Source organism: Carassius gibelio, chromosome A16 (genome assembly GCF_023724105.1).
Source record: "Carassius gibelio isolate Cgi1373 ecotype wild population from Czech Republic chromosome A16, carGib1.2-hapl.c, whole genome shotgun sequence".
NCBI classification, from domain to species: Eukaryota; Metazoa; Chordata; class Actinopteri; order Cypriniformes; family Cyprinidae; genus Carassius; species Carassius gibelio.
In genome coordinates, this window is record NC_068386.1 from 12,909,651 (window position 1) to 12,929,846 (window position 20,196).

At 39.3% G+C, this 20,196-nt stretch overlaps 1 protein-coding gene across 1 annotated transcript; it reads right to left on the reverse strand.

Moving 5' to 3' along the window:
* Nucleotides 1-1,731: 1,731 nt before the first annotated feature.
* On the reverse strand, nucleotides 1,732-4,043 carry LOC128030638 (E3 SUMO-protein ligase ZBED1-like). The gene is made up of 2 exons (XM_052618435.1): nucleotides 2,928-4,043; nucleotides 1,732-2,551 (listed from the first exon to the last, which is right to left on the reverse strand). The coding sequence occupies exons 1-2, from the start codon at nucleotides 3,995-3,997 to the stop codon at nucleotides 1,879-1,881; spliced, it is 1,743 nt and encodes a 580-aa protein (XP_052474395.1). The 5' UTR covers nucleotides 3,998-4,043; the 3' UTR covers nucleotides 1,732-1,878.
* Between the last annotated feature and the right edge of the window lie 16,153 nt (nucleotides 4,044-20,196).

Genomic DNA, 20,196 nt, shown 5'->3' on the forward strand with positions numbered 1-20,196 from the left:
TTTTCTAGTTAGGCATTTTGTTTTAGCGTTAAGCATTTTTTTTATATTTGTACGTGTATATGTAAAAAAAAAAGTTTACTTTGGTAAACTAGCTTCTTCCTTACTGCCTGTGTGAATATCCCCTTACACACAGCTTATTTGTTAGTGATTGAAGCTGTTTTAACGCTTCTAAGGACGAAAGAGCAGACAGAAGTGTTTATAAAGCTCCAGGGAGAGAACGATGAGCTCTTCACCTGCGTCTTGCGCTGTCACGGTTGCTAGGCGACATGATATGAGCAATGGGTAAGGGAGGGAACTGAAAGAAGGGTAGGCTGTCCAAATTCACAAACACCGACTTCCGGTTTTTGCGGTCGTCGGAGGACCCATCCTCCTTCAACCGGGTAGGAAGGATCCAAAGGAGGATGCAGACCCTGAATTTGGACACAGCTTATGTACATCACTAGGAACACTTTGCATAATAATCTCCGCCCACCGTCTTTGGGAGAAACGAAACTCTGACCTGCCCCACCCCCCCACACAGACGCTCTGGTTGGTGTGAGAGCATCATATCGAGGACACAGTGTGGTTTTAATTGTAAAGGCAAGTTTGTTTTATTTTCACTGCCAAAGAATGAAGATCAGAAGAGCCAATGGCTAAAATTAATTTTCACCACAATAACAGAGCAGTACAACAAATCCCTTTTGTTGTGTTCACAACATTTCACTGATGACTGCTTTTCTAATCTCGGTGAGTACAGCAGGATTTTCAAAGCGTTTGGCCATGAAAGATGGTTCATTGCCAACTTTATTTAGAACAACGAGCATCTCCGAATCACAACGCGAAGTATGATTATGAAGTTGTGTCTGTTTTCTCCCGAGCGTCTTATCAGTATGTGTGCTGTCTGCAGCCTGTCTGCTCTGATCTTCATTTACAAACACGTCATTAAAATGAAGTGTAACTCCGTGAATACTCAACGAAGAGACATGAGAGAGATATCTATAGAAAGCTTGACATGTCTACTTTAAAACTAAACAAGTGCTGCTAAGAGATATTCTGTGATAAAGTAACGTGATTTCCGTTTTTCATGTCTCCCTTCATTATATCTAATGTGACCACGCCCCCGTGCTGAACGCGCTATTCAGATTCAAACTGAAGCGCGCGGCTTGAATACGCAGACACAGAAGAAAAAGCAGCGAGACTGTTCAAGTTTTTTATTTTACTGTTTGCTTTGCGATGAGAGGAATAAGACATAATTCACCCCAAACAGATGCTAACGCATAGTTTACCATGGAGGTGTGTGCGGAACAACCAATCCAAACTGGTTATGTTAGTTGACCAATCAGAACACAGTGTGCTACCGAAAGGTGGGGTTTAAGGAAACTGAATCTTTTGAGCAGCTTCGCGCTAACCGTTTGGGGATCTCTGAGAATTGAGGTAATTTTAAAATGATATTTTGACAAAATGACAATGTTTTTTAACCTTGGATGTATTTAAACTAGTGCTGTCAATCGATTAAAAAAAATTAACTAATTAATCGCACAATTTTTTAAAAATTAACTAATTAATCGCACAATTTTTAAAAATTAATCGCGATTAATCGCAATTAAAAGACTGAAACTTTTTGGATATGTAAATGTAAAATGTAAATAATCAATGGAAACTTAAGACAAAGAAACTATTTAAATTCAAAATATGATTGTTTATTGGAATTTTTGTTTAACTTGTAACACAGATGTTGAATTCTAAGTGGACTGCAAAAAAATTCCAAAGTATAGTCATTGCAAATATGGAAATTGGAAAATAATACTAATAAAGGAATGAATACAAAAAATTTTACTCATTGTAACGTTGTATTGCTGAGAGTTGAGAACATTAATTATAAAGTAGAAACTATTTTGCTTAGTCCTCCTTTACATTCAGCCAGTTGCTGAGACAGACCAGTCTGTTGACATTATCAGGGGACAATGTGGCCCTTTTCTTTTGAATGATGTGACCTGAGAGTGAGAACAGTCTCTCACAAGGCACCGTTGTAGCAGGGGTTGACAGATACTTGCATGCTATTGGTGCCAGCCTTGCATGTGTTGCTTCTCTCTTTTTCCACCACTGTAGTGGACAACCCTCCATGTGCAATTTGGGCTCTGCTTTGTAGCGGTTAAGACACTGTTCTATGGACTCTTCCTCTTCATCTGACTCTGAATCAGAAGAAACCAGCAAGACGGAGATCCTTCTCTTCTTTGGTGGCTGTTGGTCTGTTGTCTCTTTAGACTCTTGTTTTCCAGGACTCTGTGCCATTAACAGCTTGCTTAGTGAAGCCCACACCTCATTCCTTTCATCTTTGGGAAGACACTTTAGGTCTTTAAACCTTGGGTCAATTGCAGTAGCGATCTTCAGCCATGTGAGATTAGTGCTGTCCTTCCTTTTAGATAGGTCTGAAGTAAAATCATTTTTGAATTGAACTACATACGCTGGATCATCCTCTGTGGACTCCATAATTTTGAACAAGTGGCACAAGGCTGGCAATACCACTGAGCAGGAGATGTACTGCTCTCCTCCCAGCAGTTCAGTTACATATCTGCAATGGAAAGCACAAGATGTTGCTATTAAATGCAAAGAAACTAATTTTGTGCCAGTATGTAACATGTACACTTACACTCTCACACTCGCTCATTCTCTCTCTCTCTCTCTCTCTCTCTCTCTCTCTCTCACACCCACACATACACACACACACACACACACACACACACACATACACAATTGTATTTTATTTACATTACATTGTTCAACAGCATATTTATTTCTTCTTCACCTTTTTAATAATGTTTTACACTAGTCTTAACTTATTTTTATTTTTGTTTTACGCAGCATGCCTTGGCAGCGGGCACACACGCACACACAGATTGGGGGATAGTGAAAACAGACAAGAGACGGAGAAAATAATATTAATCTACCTGCAAGGTTCAAGTAGTTCCTCCAGCTTTTGCAGTTTGGCGAGCTCCTGTGTAGTCAACATGGCAACATTGCTCTTTTGCTGAGCCAGGGTAGTGGTCAGTGGAGATTTGTTTCGCTGAATTCGCTTGACCATCTCTAGGGTAGAATTCCATCTAGTCGTAACGTCCTGAACGAGAGATTCTTGTTTCTGTCCACATGCAACTTGCTGTTCCATTAGTTCGTGAGCGTTGGATGGACTATGCTTAAAGTGCCCAACAATCTTGCGACATTTAGCTAGGACACTTTCAAATCCACTGCCGTGAATGGAAACTGTGACAGTTCGTTGCAAAATGTGGGCCGTGCAGGGCAGGTGTTCAAATGGAAGTAGTCTCGCGGCAGCAACCATATTACGAGCACTGTCAGTGCCAAGTGTGCTTAACTTGTCCTCGATTTTCCATTCTCTTGCCACATCGAGAAAATGATCCGCACATGCCTCAGCGTACTGTCGTTCCTCAGTTTTAGACACGGTTAGTGCGAATGAATGCAATTTCCATTCTTTATCAACGAAGTGCGCTGTGATGCCTAAGTAGTTGTCATTGCTCACAGAAGTCCAGTGGTCCCCTGTCAGTGCGATGTGTGTCGCTTGCTGTAACGTGTTCATCCTCTGTGCCTTCTCATCGTCATACAAAGTGTGTATTTTTGACATGATGGTTCCTCTTGAGGGCATATTGTACGAGGCATCTCCGGATGCAGTTCTAATGATGTCCCGCAGTCCATCGTCATCTACTATGTTAATGGGTCGGCAGTTTTTAGCTATCCAAATAACCAAAGCATTCATTACCTTATCACTTACAGATCTTGTCATTTTACCACGAACGCACTCCTGCAATTTACATTGGCGAGGCCCCGTAGAGATGGTTTCGGTGGGGTGTTTTGCTTTTAAGTGATATGCCAAAGACGAATTACTTCTGTGGTAATTAAATTCGGCTTTGCAAAATGCACAGATTACTTTTGTTTTATCCACAGAACCATCCGGCAGAGTTTTATACTTAAACTTTCCGTCCAAAAGTCCTTCCTTGGTCTTATCCATATTTCTTTGCACATTGAAGACACATGGGCCACAACCGGAAATAAAAAAAAAAACTGCAACCGCGTTAATTGCGTTAATTTTTTTTAACGCGTTAAATATTTCAAATTAATCGAATGCGTTAACGCGCTAATTTTGACAGCACTAATTTAAACCTAATGTAGAGGACTTATAAACAGTGATAGGAAGCTTAGAATTTTCTTCTTACTGGCTCTTTAAAGAACTGAAGAGAGCAGTAGCGGCCCCACCTGACTAAATTTAGGTGGGGCAGATTCTGAGTCATAGTGAAGGCAAACCCATAGACCAGTGGTTCCCAAACTTTTTCAACTCGCGGCCCACACAACCAAACACATATGTTTGCGCGGCCCACTTCAAAAAAATTAACTGACCCCGCTATTGTTGGGTTAATAACTTAGTACTCAGAAGCTAGATTTTAAACTATATTTATTGAATAAACTAGGGCTGTGCGATATGGACAAAAAAAAAACTATCGCGATTTTTTTGATCAATTTTGCAATTGTGCTTTTACAGTCATAAATGCATTCAGGATTAATTTGAAACATATTTCCAAAAGAAAACCAATCAGAGCTTTATCAAAAAGTTGTAACATCTCTAGAACAGACATAAGTCAAAAGATGTAAAAACAAATGTATAGACTTGTGGCAAAAAAAAAAAAAAAAAAAATCCTGTATACAGGGACTTTTTTTTCTTTTTTGCCATGCATTGTTCATAGAGCTCATTAATTGTAGCGGTGCCTCAGGTGTTTGCAGTGTGTATACAGTAGATGCGGTCAGCAGTGAGAGCGCATAAATATAACGCGAAAGCACATTAAAATAATGCACGAGTGCGAATCTCTCTCTGTTCGCAGCAGATTTCCTTTGCTCTGTCACAAAACCGGTCGTGCTTGCTCAGATACACGCTGCTTTGCGAGGAGAGAGTGTGCAGACTTAAAACGTGTCTCCTCTCACTTAAACTGCATCCTGTTCACTAACAAATTCACTCTATGCTCATGTGTTAGACATGAATTATTTTCGCACGTTTTTATTACTAGCCTTTTACCGCAGTGAGAACGCTCTGATCCGTCAACATTGGCTCAGAAAAAAGGCGCATCACAGACAGTGTGTGAACCTGGAGTTAGGCATATGCGCACGATCAAATCGTGATTTTAGGACGTTTTCTTTTAATCGCACAGCCCTAGAATGGACTGGAAATGAACAGAAAATAATTGGCGGCCCACCTGCAATACCACCGGACCACAGGTTGAAAACCACTGCCATAGACAGTAAAGGGCAAACCTCGCGCTCTCTCTCGTGAAGCCAACAATGAAGTGACTAAAACTGTAATTCATCGACTGGCCGCTTGAGGCAAGCTGCAAAACGGACTCCCCATGTTAAAATGCCCAACTTTACAGCAGAAAATAATTTTTTTTTTTTTTTTTGGTTTATATAGCAAATTTTGCCCTTCATGACAACTGTGAGGGGGTGAATTTTTTTTTTTTAATAAGCAATCCGTTTTTATTATATTAAGCCTTAAAGTTCAGCATAATTAAGGACTTGGCCACTTGAGTGACAGGTGGATTGCCACTGCTGAAACTGCCATTGCTTCAGCTCCCGCCTTTTTGCCCATTTTCGGTTATCTAGGAGTGAAGCGCTGCAAACTTTGATCTTAAAAACGCTCTTAAGGAATCTACGGGTGACGTCACGGACACTGTGTCCAAGTTTTTATACAGTCTATGGTCATAGCACTAACATATGAAACATTTTGTACATTTTATATTCTAATTTCTGAACACATGCTGACAAAATTCTGGCAGACATGTCCTTACGTTATCCTGTGGGTGGCACGCTAATGTTGATTGACCGGAACAGAGAACAGCATAAAATGCTGTATTATAATTGCATTTATATATTATTTATCAGCTCCAAATGTTGTTGTGGAGCAATTCGGCTGATGAAAGACAATCTTATGTCTATTCTCAGAATAATAATAAAACAAACACAATATAACCATATAAAGGCCATTCAAGCGAGCACATTTAAACTAAAATATGCTTTGTTAATTTGATCCACTAGACCTACTCCACGTAGAGAAAAAACAGACATGCCAACTAGTTACTGACCTGATGCAGACACATAGCCGAAGTGGATTAATATCGTCTTGGTGGAGCGAGGTTCACGTTAGGTAACATGAAAATAAGCTAAAAAGTCTCAAATCTACAGAGCCCCACACATGACTTAATGTACTTAAATGTGCAGACGATTACTATTGCATTCCCTCGATTTACTATTTTGTTCACTCGATTTATAAATAGTGTGCACAATTTACTAATTCATTCCCTCGATTTGCTAAATCGTGCACACGATTTAGCAAATCGAGGGAACGCAATAGTAAATCGAGGGAACGCCATAGAAATTGTATGCACATTTTAGTACATTGACGGAACGAATTAGTAAATCATGCGCAATATTTTTTTTTTCTTGCGTGTCATGTGAGGGGCTACGTACAAATCTGCCCCAATGGCTCCCAATTAGATCGCGTTGCAGTTCCCCTTTCCACCACAGATTGACGTTGTTAAATTGTGGAGGCGCTGTTGAGTTTGGGAGGTCTCAGGCACCTTCTTCCCTGCTTAGTGTCATGCAAAATCCATGTGCAGGATTTTAATATATACTGCTTACTTTACTACTTAAAGCAGACCGAAAAATATTTGTTTATAACATATTTACAATTTTATTATTGTTTCAGTTGGTATATAGCCTATGTTATGGATAAATGTTTTGGTGGGTATCTGACCCACCTGCCCATACAGACTGCACCTGGAAGAGAGAAAAGTTTTTTTGAGGAGGTTCTCTTGGGATTGGGCTGTAAAACACTTTTTGTATGTAACATGAACCTTAATTTTCAAGAGAGCAATTGTTTGAGAGAAAGAGAATGGTGGAAAGAGTAGAGGTGAAGTGGACAGACTTGGGACCAGTAATTTTTAAAATCACAATTTGTTTCATTTTTTGTCTCCCCTGCCCTTAGTCTTAGTCTTAGAAAGTCCTATCTCTATGTTTTGTTTCTTTTGTTGTTGTCCAATTTTCCTCATCTAGCTCTGTTGTTTTCCAATGTCTCTTTCTCATTCCATCCCCTTTCAGCCAAAACTCTCATACTCCAGAGCCAAATGCATGTGGAGACATCTCTGTATACCCCCATCTATCTCTGCTTTCCTCCTGCCCTGCCTCCTTTCCTTTTTCTTTACTTTGCTTTCGTTTCCTGTGCACAGAGGGGAAGCCGGCTGCCAGTTTTAGTCTGCTAAGGGTTTATTCAAATTAGAAACGCTTCAGTCTTCTTATCCCTCTTCTCTACCTTATGCAAGCACTCACTCTCTCACCTGCTTTCCGTGGCTCCCGTCTTCCCTCAGAAGTCCCCAGAGCCCAGCTAGTTAAGCGGGACAATATTGTTGAGAACTGGGAGATGAGGGGAAGGAGAGGTTAGGAGGAAATTAGGGAGGGAGCAGCATGGAAGACGTTCAGATTTGTCTGGAGGGACCTGTTAGCCGTTTGATTTCTCTTCCCTCTCACGTTCTCGGCTGGTTTAGAAGCTGTTATGAGTGTTTACATATTTCCCTTCTGTATGATTCCCTTCTTGCCTGACAGTAGTATAACATTAACAACTTGTGTGGTCTACAAGTTTAGTATGTCTTGATTCTATTTTGCATGTTTCACTCTTGAGTTTTTTCCCCCTCTTTGACTGACTGTCAGTCATCTGTCAATGAAGCAGATGGGACACAGAGATCAGTCAGCCCTGGTAATCATCACTGTAAAGTACTATAAGCTATAAATCTCTAGTATCCCACCTTTGAGCACAGAAATGTTTTATTGGTTTGGGGTCATATTTTGGAGATCATACTCTTTTAAACAAATTCACAAGCTGTGATTTTTTTAAAGGAACTCCAAGTGTGCTTCAATGTAATTTCCACAGAAGAAAGTTACAGGTTTGTAACTTTTGGAAGAACAATCCCTTTGCAGTCAATATACTTTTGCATAGTTTGCATAATATTGTGGAACTTATATAACTGCAGTAGATGGCCAAAGGATCTGAAAAATGGCATGCATTATAAAGTTTAAGGGAATCCAAGGATTCATATAAACTAAACAAAGCAAAAGTAGACCAAATGGAATGGATTCATGTAATTATTAATAAGGCTTATTCAACTCTGGAAGCATATTGGACATGCTGCTTTGATTCCATTATATGACCAGTGAGAATGTGAATATTTTTATGCTGCTTACAATGAAGAGTAACCCCATTCAAGTCATTATACAAATGAGCCAGGAGGCCTCAGCTGGGCCCCTAGGCCTGTCACATGCAAAGCAGGAGATGGGTTCTGTTTGTCAAATGGAGATATGATATCACATTAATACACACAGAGTAAGTGCTTCTAATCATCCAACTGCATTTGCATATATAATGTTACCTTAAATGATGGATTCTGTGGGTGATTTTTTTAATTGTTTTGAAAGTGTTCATGCAAAATACTTATTATTAGTATCTTTTGACATATTAAGGCCTTGAAGGCTTTGTGTAATAGTCTGCAATTTCCAGTATAACATGGCATTGGCTATTTATAGGCCCTTAATCCCATAAGTATTAGCCTTTGCCAGTCTTTACATAAGGGTTAATTGATAAAACAAGCCATAAATTCCACCCAGGCTCACAACTTCAAAACTTAGAGCTGGCATTGATTTGCCTAGGCCTCCTAATCACTCAGAATGGACTTCTATAATCATTAGAGCACTTGTGTAGATTTGTAATTGCAATGTACATTGTAATTAAGCATGAGACTATTGCCTTAATCACAATTCAGGTTCAGTGACAGTATAGTCATAGAGTTTTCCCTCACATTGACTGCAAGTGTAGTGTAGGCCATATTATTTGGAGCCAAATGGTTTCATTAAGAATAAATAGTATGAAATTGTATAAAATCAAAAGAATATACTATTACTTGTCAGTAAAACAACTTATGTTTATTAGAAAATAATCTTGCAAAAACATACATAACACAAAATGTTAAATATTACAAGGCCTTTTTTCATGTTATGCAGTAGTTTGTGTTGTTTATGTATGATTTATTTGCTTTGAGTTTATTGCTCCACTCTGGGTTCTAATCTTTTTCTCTATGTGAAATTAACGTTTGCATAAATAATTAAATAATTATCTTAAAGAATTATACGTTGTCTTGGGCTACTTGCTTTTGATTGATGTCTGTTTATGATTCGTTCCGCTTAGAAATTCCTACAACATTTCTTTCCTGATAATATATCAATTTATCAGGAGAGGTTTTATGTTAATTTCCGCCCTCCCCCATACAAATACCCATCATAGTCCAATACCATCTCGAGCTAATTAAGCAAGTGTTAATTAAAAAATGCTGGAGAGTATGAATGCGGAGAATTGTTATGGAAACGTTGAAGTTAATCAAGCTTTCAAATTATTGATAACATCCTGAGACCGGTGATCGATCGGGAAGACATTAAGAGGCGAAATAAAGCAGATATTTGTGCGAGCGAGAGAGAGCACGCGTGCGAGAGAGTTTATGTGAATGTCGCAGTATTTTATGCCTTGTGTGTTTTTGTCAGATCTAATTTTCTTACTCTGCCATCCATTTTTTGTAACCTATTAACGGAAAGTTTCTCATTGAGTGCTTGCAATCACATACATATTTTGTCCCAGACCTGTGCGCCTGCTGAATTGAACATGACTCTCTTTATTCTGCAATGGAAAAATCACACTCGCTTACAGTTATGCAAAGGCCACTCGGTTAAGTCTTTGGAAATTAATATTTCCTCGTCCCCTCTACATGCTCTCATTCAATCCAGCAGGCGGTAGTTGTGCTTTATACTAGCTACTTCACCCCTTTTGTGTGTGTGCTTGTATGTCGTGTAGCTACTTGCAGGCCAGCTTCATCATTCAGCCAGCGATAGGAGCAATTTACCCATAAAGTGGCGCTTTCGGCCATAAATAATATTCAAGTCGGTCTATTGTTAAGTGAAAAGTTGACTGGTGTTTGATATTTTTTTTCTTTTTTCCTCCTCCTCCTTTTCCACGGCGACCTCGGGTTAGGACTCATACATCACGGGATGACAGCTATAGAAAGGCCCTAAATTAGCAACTAAATCGAATATTGATCAGCTATGTGCGGCCCTTCGCGTCGCGGTTCCTTGCCGTTTCTCCAGTGGAGAGAGTGAAGAGAGGTGTACGGGAGGAGGGGTGAAGCAGTGGCTGTCTCTCTGTGTTGTTGTTTTGTGTATCAGCGATGTGAGACTTATACAATGATTTCAGGAGAACCAACTTTGTTGAAAAAATGGAGTGCAATCTGTTGAGATTCATCTCGAGCAATTCGAATTTTGGCGTCCTTATGGCATTTGGCTAAACTTTTTAACATGTTATAGTAAGTAGATCTGTAATCAGTTTGATAAATAATCACAATGTTAATTTTTAATGACCCAAAAAGCGCTTAAAGGGATAGTTCAATCAAAAAGGAAAATTCTGTCATCATTTACTCACCCTCATGTCATCCCAAACCTGTATGAGTTGCTTTCTTATGTTGAACATAAAATAATATTGAAGATTTCTAGTAATCAAACAGTTGGTGGTTGCCATTGACTTCAATAGTAGGAAAAAAAAAATACTATGGAAGTCAATGGCAACCACCAACTGTTTGATTACAAGCAATGTTCAATATTATTTTATGTTCAACATAAGAAAGCAACTCATACAGGTTTGGAACAACACGAGGGTGAGTAAATGATGACAGAATTTTCATTTTTGGGTGAACTATCTCTTTAAGTGCCGTAGGCCTATTGCTATGGTTACCTCTCCAGGCCAAAGCGACCAATGTTCGCGAGCGTCGATTTACCGCCAGGTGAAAAGAGGCGCTCTAATTTTTGATCGAACTTTTGTGATTACTAGTTACACACAAAAGGTTTATTCTCTTTTAGCTAAATCAAACAAGTCGTTTCAGCTCCTTTGTGGTATGCTAACTATACATCATCGTTAGGCTACTCATATTGCATAATTTTAATCAATATATGCAAAAATAATTATGCACGCCCAGCATCTCAATTAAGATCAGCTTAATTTGCCTTAATTTATTAATGACTGAGTCACAGCGAGCGTGGTCGCTTCTAAGCACTCTCTTTCTTTTAGAAAGCAAACTTTATATTATCCAATTATCAATTCAGCCATGCAAACAAACCCACTCATCCATTTATCTGTCCGCACATCGACATGGTCTTCCTTCATCTCCCTTTCATGTGAATGCTTCCCTAGCATCTATGTTGAATATGAATTTCTTGCTCAATGAATGCTGATTGGCAGTGTGTGTTAATAGTCGTTGCATCATATTGATGTTCTCGCGCTTTGCTCTTAGACAGCGTTTAATGAAACGATCCAGAGACCTCTCGCGGGAAGGCGCTGTGTCCGGGGCATTGCCGTCCAAACCCAAGGCCGCAGTGTAGGTGGTCAAGGTCATACAAGGTCGCTCACATGAGCCCACTCGTCCTCTTTTTACCAAAGGGCCGGATTGTCAGGGTTGCCGAGTCCAGATCAAATATCGAGTGGTGCCATCATGGTAGAACAAGCAGAGCACAGAACCGCGAAGTGTTGGAGATTACAACAGGCTATTTGTAATGGATGCTCCTGAAGTGGAGTGCTAAATGAGGCCTCAAATATTTATGTTGTTCACTCGAGAGATGTGTCCGGGCCATACTGCCCCGTGTATCATCTCCCACATCGAATACTGACCTTTGACACTGGACACCTTTATTTAAAAATCTGTCAAAATTCGTCAATTATTCGAACGTGCACATAAATCATGGGCTGCAACTGCAGTTTTCAGCGGGCTGGAGATTTAAGCACCATGGACAGCGCACTGCTTTCGGCTAAACCAAAATATCTCACTTTATTTATCATTGAATTTTTAGTCCTTTACTCAGTCTGGTATTTCTCTACTGTTTTACATGTTTACCTAGTCACCAGGACCGCACTGCATGCGTGTCTTGTAGAGCTCGAGCTGAAATTCGTCACGCACGTGTGGAAATGGTAGAATATTTGATATGCACGCGGTTTTTTTTTTTTGCATGTTGTTTCCATCAGAAAATTCATAGCGTGCTTGTAGATGCCCTAGCCGCTCATCAGCGACGTTCGTGGCAAACACTTTTAGAACTTCGCTTGAGGACAATTCCGGCAGCCATCTGTTTCTGGCTGAGGCACGCGCACGGGGCAGGAAGCGCAATTAACAAATTTTGAAGGGGAAAGGTGTTTGTCAGCCAGTAAGGTCGTTGCTGGGAATGTGCACCACTTTATTTATTTTCATTATCGCTCCCACTTTCCTTGAGAGCGAACAGAAGGTAAGAAAACACGTTATTTTCCTGTTCCTTTTTTTCCTTTCCTGGCAAAGTGCCGTGATCCTTGCTTTTGCAATTCCGATTGTCAACACGATACTTTTTCTTATTATCACTCCCTGAAACAAGGTCCACCGTATTTTCCTAGCATTCCTTGGCGCTATTTACCCCATCTGAATTGGACGTTAATAGCTAGTGAAAGTGCTATGTCTTTCTGTCTGTCTGTCTGTCAGTATAACATCAGTATAACTGATTAATGAGCATCTCAGTTATATTCAAGGCCCTGTGGTGCAAATATGAAGTCTAGTAAAGTATGAATAGGGATCTGGAGGGAGATAAAGGCGTTCCCACACAGTGGAATATTTGTGGTGCCCTCACAAAACGAGAAGTGAATCGGAGAGAATCACTGCAGAGTAAGTAAAGGAAACCAATACCCCACTGGGTGAAGTAATACAAACAGAGAGCCAGATTATAAGGAGGGGGATGAAGTGACTGAGAATGAGAGAGAGGGAGGGAGAAGGAAGGGATGAATGAAAGGTAATTGCATTAGAAAGTAAAGAAGGCCAGAAGGAAGGAAATGATTAGAGGAAAAGAGACTGATAGCCGATAGAGAGAGAGTGGGAGAGATGGACAGAGAGAGAGAGAGAGAGAGAAAGAGGGTGGAGTGGGGTTGTTCATTTACTCCTTTCATTCAATACACACTGACACTCCCTCAGTGTCAATACAGAGGGTTTTCGTGTCTCCTCTAAGCACACTGTCTAGGTAACTTGTCTCTATTAGTTGTTGTGCTGTATGTCTGAAAGAGTATACTTCGAATGTATTGGTATGTATTAGTATTTTATTTAGTATTATTTGTGTTCTTGAAATTTCACTCAATATATTGCATATTATATATTTAGAAGTAGCATAATCACCTTTAAACTGACTATATATAAAATACATACTGTTATATTTATATACTTTATAATACATATTACATCATACATGTAAAAAATTCATGTTAAATCACTTTGCATAATAAATGTATATAATAAAGACACATACTATATATATATATATATATATATATATATATATATATATATATATATATATATATATATATATATATATATATATATATACACACACACACATATATATGAAACTTTTACAAATTATTTTGCATATAATACATTTAGAAGTTATTTAGCATAAATTACTTTGTAGGTGTATTACTTGTATATCATTATTAATATTAATATTATTATTATTATTATTTATATCTAAAACCCTAATTTGGTGCATTTTCTTTTAACAAACCATTTAGAGTCCCCAAAACATGTTGTAAAAGCATGTGATGATCAAGAAAGACTCAAGACAGACCACTGGCCTCTGACCCTCAACAGTCATTTTCCTCTTCAGCATCATAATCTCACCTCAATCCTATATTTGCATTTGAGGTAATTCATTCATTTTGGCAACTGCGTAGTATGAAATAACAGTAATCCCACCAAGCGCTGAATGTCTTTTCTCTCTGTGTCTTTGCTTCTTCTCGTTCTCCTTTTGTCATTGACCTTTGGACCCCATCTCTGTCTGCATATTGACTGTTGGACTGCGAGTCACTTGAGCTAGCTGTCGATACTTACCTGGTTTACACACCCTGAGAGCTGTGGTCTTCAAGCAGACACGGTGAGAGTAGTGGAAAAGAAACACATGCTGGATGAGCATGAAGAGAGAGAGTCATTTTATTATATAATTTTGTGTCATACAAAAAAAGTGGAAATAAACCACAAATCTCTGTTTATGATTATTCACCAAGGTTTTATGAAAATGTGTAAACTCGCAGACATTTGTAGTGACCTTTGCAGTGCGAGCCTTTATACGTCACTTCTACGGTGCACAGCTCTATTCAACGCCTGTTTTACAGTCCACTCCACCTTCTTCATGCTCTACCTCTCACTCTTTCTCTCCCTCTTTCCTTTTTACTCTTTTCATTTCCTTTAATCTCTCACTCCCTCCTCTTTCTCCCTCCCTGTCACTTTGATTTCCCTATCCACTGGCCCAGCTCTCTGTGTGCATGAGTCTGTGCAGGTCTGTAAGTGAGAGCAGGGGGACGGACTGTTAAAATATGTTTGTATTCACAAATGGCTGTTGTTGTTTTGGTCTATACATCTGACAAAAAAAATGATGCACAATTAACATGCATAAATTAAAGTCTGCATCTCACTAAACCTGATTGTGACTGATGTTATGAATTACTAATTATCCTGCCCCATAATGTCACATGTATAGACCAGACTCTCATTCTTGGTCATGCTTTTTTCTCTCTAGTATGTGAGAATAGCTGAGAAAGAGCCATGCGTGTCTCATTGAATGTATGCATCTATATTAGAGTAGACAGTGTCTGCATGGGCCACAGAAATCCTGGGAGAGAGAAGGGCAGAGCATCAGCGTGCGGGTGTTGGGGTGCATGTGTGTGCGTGCATGTGGATGGGGGGAGAGGCAAAGGGTCCCCCTCTTGTAGACAGTTTGACTGATGACATGCATTAAACAGTTAATCTGTCTGATTGAATGTTTGCTTCCTCAAAATTGAAACATTAAACAACAAGGCGAGAAGCGGGAGGGAGGGAGAGGCCGAGTTAAGCCTGGGATACGGCTTCATCTACTCCCCAAATCATGCAAAGAACCGACTGGAATATATAATATCGTCCTGTGAGTGAAGGAGAGCGAGAGCAAGAGGAAGAGGGAGATTGGAAGGGACAGTGCATGTGTGTGTGTTGCAGGAAGGGAAAGGGAATAAGTTAAGGCGAAAGAAGCTGGATAGGAGCAAACAATGAGAATGAAGGGATGGTGAAAGATGAGAAGAATGGTAGTGAAGATGAAGGAAAAGGAGAGGGATTGATATGAAGGATGTGGGATTATAGTGAGAAAAAAGAAAGAAAAAGAATGCGAGACTTGGAAATTCTGATTTTTATCACTTTGTAACCTGAAAGTTTTTGCCCTCCTAGTTTTGTCATAGCATTTAAATCTGTGAAGTGAAGTGATCGCTTCGGATGGACCTCTTTAAATGTCAAAACTCAATTAAACAGTTACAAACAAAAATAGTTAAGTTTTTTTCTACATTATTGTTAGAGTGCCAAGTATGTTGCTAGTCATTCTCTTTTTGCTTTTTACCCCAGTATATATTGTGCATATATAATGCACTGGAGAAATCTACCTGCAAAGCTACAGTACTGTGAAAAGTTTTCAAAAACAATATCATTAATATATTAAACCATTTTTGCTATCCTTTGCCTATAAAACAAATTTTTTCAAAGGTATGTGTTTATAAGACAGTTTTCCATGTATATTTCTCCAAGCATCTTGAAGATGTATACACAGTTTAGTCTCTAATTTTTTTGTTTCTCCATGTAATCCCAGACGGGCTGAATGATGGTGAGATCAGATCTCTCTGTGTGTGGACTCCTTGTGCACACACAAATGTCATTGAAGTGTTACAATTAACTGAAGGTTATGTAATGTAAACTGACACTTTCTACAGGCACACTAAATCCAAAGTTATAACTCAATGTCTGATAAATAAATATATATATATATATAGCCTTTCACAGACGATTGTATATCAGAAATGTAGAACATAAATATTATTTTTATACTGCATGATTGCAATGTATGAATATACATATATTCACAGCACTCTGATTAGAATGATGAAATAAATCAAGGGCAGGAGAATCCAGACCCGGAAGTAAATCTGAAAACCAGTTATGATCATTTCCCCCTTAATCCTTGAGGAGTTTATATATGACTTTTATATACAGTGTACAAGTCTGTTATTCCTTAGGCTACAAATTTGGCCAAATAACAGCCTCTTTTTTCCTTTTCTGTCATCACCTGATCTTTTTTTTTTTTTTTACTTCTATTGTAGCTGGATAATTGCAGAATGCCACACGAGATGACGGATTGAAGACCAGATGAGCCTATGGATGCTCTCACATCAACGAACACGAAAAAGCAGAGCGATCACAACATAAATAGACAGATTGCAGGATGGATGAATTGATAGATCTTTTAGAGAAGGTCAAACTTCTGTGCTCACACTCTCAAACCATCGTGAAAAGAAGAGAAATTGATTGCCGCTCACAAAAGGGTTGAAATGACCAAGAAATTATTTTTCTGGGCAATGAACATTGTGAGTGAGAGAGAGTGAGAAAAAGGGGGAAAATACCCAGCCTCTTTGTATGAATTGTCTCAAAAGTAACTATAGTCATCTTCAAGATGTTGCCAGTGTTCTGGTCAAATGGCCTTGACCAGACCAGAGCGGTTTTGAGTTTCGGTACCTCATCTGAAGTTTGTCCTTAAATGTAGCCTTCACATTTTGCCAAAGGAGATAGCCATGATGTCATCATTTCACCTGTCAAGAGTCTGTCAAAGTTACCTTGGAGACAACTGGCACTCGTGGAACCCTAGTGCCCCATGGCACAAGCTTTCGATTGTGGATATCACAGTTCCTCGATTGATGGATGCCTCCAATCCACACTATATTACCCTGCTGGGGTGCCACTGAAGACATCTAACACCCCCCACCCCTTCCCACAGTGTAAATAAAGACATCTAGGGGGAAAAAATGAATGCTTCTTTAATCATATGACGTCTGTGTGCACCAAGCCGTTCAAACGGCGCGCCACTAATGGACTGCTGATGAATAGACAAAGGGAACAACCATCCACAGTGAGCAGAACAAATAGGCCTCCAGCACAAATGGAGATGTAAGTGAACCCACTCACTCACGCTTAGATATGTAGATTGGGGTTCAGTTGATCACACCCTCAGACAGAGATGAATATACGGGCTCGTGAACGAATAAATACGTCGAGCCTTATTGTGAGCTCACTGAAAGGCCATTACCACGAATCCGCGTGCTAATCATAATTAATCACTTACTTATTAAGCGTTAATTGCGCTGCGCAAATGTGTCCTCGCCCAGAAATGCCCCGGTATTGAAGTTGCTGGGCCTAGACATGGCAATATTAATTTATTCTTACTTATTAATTTCCCTAATTAAAACAACAAGACCTAGACATATAAGTGCATTCTTTGTGTAATAAATGAGGGTTTTGAAAAGCAAAAGCAAGTCAAGCGTGTCGCTGTACAAATCGTAAATCATCTTCTAGGGGGTTGATTCATTCTCTTCATCATTTCTGAGCCAAACAAACACATTAAGATGGCACCCAAGTCTGTATGCACATCCTTACAAAAAAATAAAAAATCTTTTTGATAAACGTTTTTTTCTCCTAATAGAACTTGCTGATCTCTTTCCACTAAAGCTTAATCATCTATCTAATAGGATCAGGATGCATTACTGCTTTGCAGGCCTCTTTGAAACTAACAATACCACTTTTAGGGAGAGTTTGCCACTCATTGGAGCAGAAATTGTTTAATCTAGACCCAAACTGTTGGCATGTTGCTATAGTCTAGTTCTTGGTTGTGGGTTAACTTAATGAGTGTCCATTGGTTCCCCCCCCCCGTCTCGTTTTTCTCCATGCATTTTTATCGGTTTCCTCATTTCTTTTTCTCCATTTCCAAAATGGTCCACCTGAGCGGGCTAAGGGAGGGTGGGGTGCCGTAATAGCGCTAATGCCCAGTAATACGGGCCAGATATTATAATCTAAGCGCTGTCACAACGCGTTAGCCGCCGCAGACTGACGTGTCAATGCTAGTGAACGCAGGTGATATAGCGGGGCAGGAAGCGCGGCCTGGTAATCGTCTAACACAGACACGTTTATTTTGAGTGTCGCTCTCTCCCTCATTCTTCCTCCCTCACACTCACACACAGTCTTTCTCTAGGATTTGAGCGCGTGAAGGCTAACGACCCGTGCGCGCTCCTGCGGTCACGGTGCGGTGCGCGCTTCGTTGGTGATTTATGCGTGTGTGTAATTGAGTGTTAATAAAAGGTTGTCCGTAGCGCGTGTAATTGTGTGTTCTAGACTTTCTGTGTGCGAGCGTGGATGTAATTGGGTGTTATCGATGTGGCGTGCGCATCTGTGTGAGTAAGGGTAACTTCGGGCTGGCGCGCGCGCGTATACAGGTTCTGTTCTCGTCTCGTTCTCGTGTTCCATGTGTCTTAGAGCCCTTTACCAGACCGAAGACGACGTATACACTAGAGGGCCTTCTGTGGGTTGTATCAGCACATTTGTATGGCTCAGTCGAAGTCTCTATGCTAACTTTGGCCAACTCATTTAGTTCTGACAACAGATATGTGACCCTGGACCACAAAATACGTCTCAAGTCGCAGGGGTATATTTGTAGCAATAGCCAAAAAAACATTGTATGGGTCAAAATTATTTGTATGTTATAATAAGTTTATTTTATGCCAAAAATCATTAGGATATTGTGTAAAGATCGTGTTCCATGAAGATATTTTCTAAATTTATAACCATAAATATATCTAAACTTAATTTTTGATTAGCAGTATGCATTGCTATTAACTTCATTTTGACAACTTTAAAGGCAATGTTTTTTGTATATATATATATATATATATATATATATATATATATATATATATATATATATATATATATATATATATATATATATATATATATATATATATATATATTTTTTTTTTTTTTTTTTTTTTGCACCCTCAGATTCAAGATTTCCAAATAGTTGTATCTCGGCCAAATAATGTCTCATCCTGAAAAACCATATATCAATAAAAACCCCATTTATTCAACTTTCAGATCATTTATAAATCTCAATTTCGAAAAAATTACACTTAAGACTGGTTTTGTGGTACAGGGAAGTCATGGCCTAATGGTTAGAGAGTCGAAGGGTTGTGAGTTCGAGTCTCAGGTTGGCAGGAATTGTAGGTGGGGGAGTGCATGTACAGTGCTCTCTCCACCTTCAATACCACGACTTAGGTGCCCTTGAGCAAGGAACTGAACCCCCAACTGCTCCCCAGGTGCCGCAGCATAAATGACTGCCCGCTGCTCCCTTAAAAAACTCTGCTCGCTCTGCTCTGTGTGTTCACGGTGTGTGTGTGTGTTCACTGCTGTGTGTTTGCACTTTGGATGGGTTAAAAGCAGAGCACGAATTCTGAGTATGGGTCACCATTCTTGGCCGTATGTCACGTCACGTCAGCTGAATATCAGTGCAGTTGTGTGAATCGACTGTAGTGCTGTGCAGTGTGCTGATATTCATTAGGCCTACTGCAGAATTAATGTGATATCGTTGTTAATATAACTTCATTTCCACATTTCATATATAAAAAAGGTTGTGTTTTTATTCTCTGCAAACAAAATGATTTCCAAATGAAGCCAAAATGACTAAAATGCAGTCAGTAACAGCAAAGTGGAGTGGAGTGACAAAAATTTCCACTCACCCACTCAAAGCATTCAGACTGCTCCAGTTCCACTCCTGGATTTACATTTCTCCACTTGTAAGAAAAAAAAAAACACTCTGTGAGTGATCCTGGACTAACTATGATCTTGCTCCACTCACATACTCTGGTCTGAAAACACTGTTAGATTTACGGCTCAAATTATAAGATTGAATCCAACTTGTTAGAATTGTTATATTTTATTTAATTTGTTAGAAATATGTGAAAAAGTGTACAGTTTGAAGTTATTATTCACACATTTAAATACTATTTATTAACTCACTAATCAAACAGTTGTTTTTGCAGTACTGTGGTGATCACAGTAAGTGGTTCTAAGTGACTGCTTTTCAACTCTGTGTCTTAAAGTCAACCTCATAAAAGCCAGCTTTTTAAAGCTACCACCACTACTTTAAATCTGTTAAAGGGATAGTATAAAAATGTTTTTTTTTTAA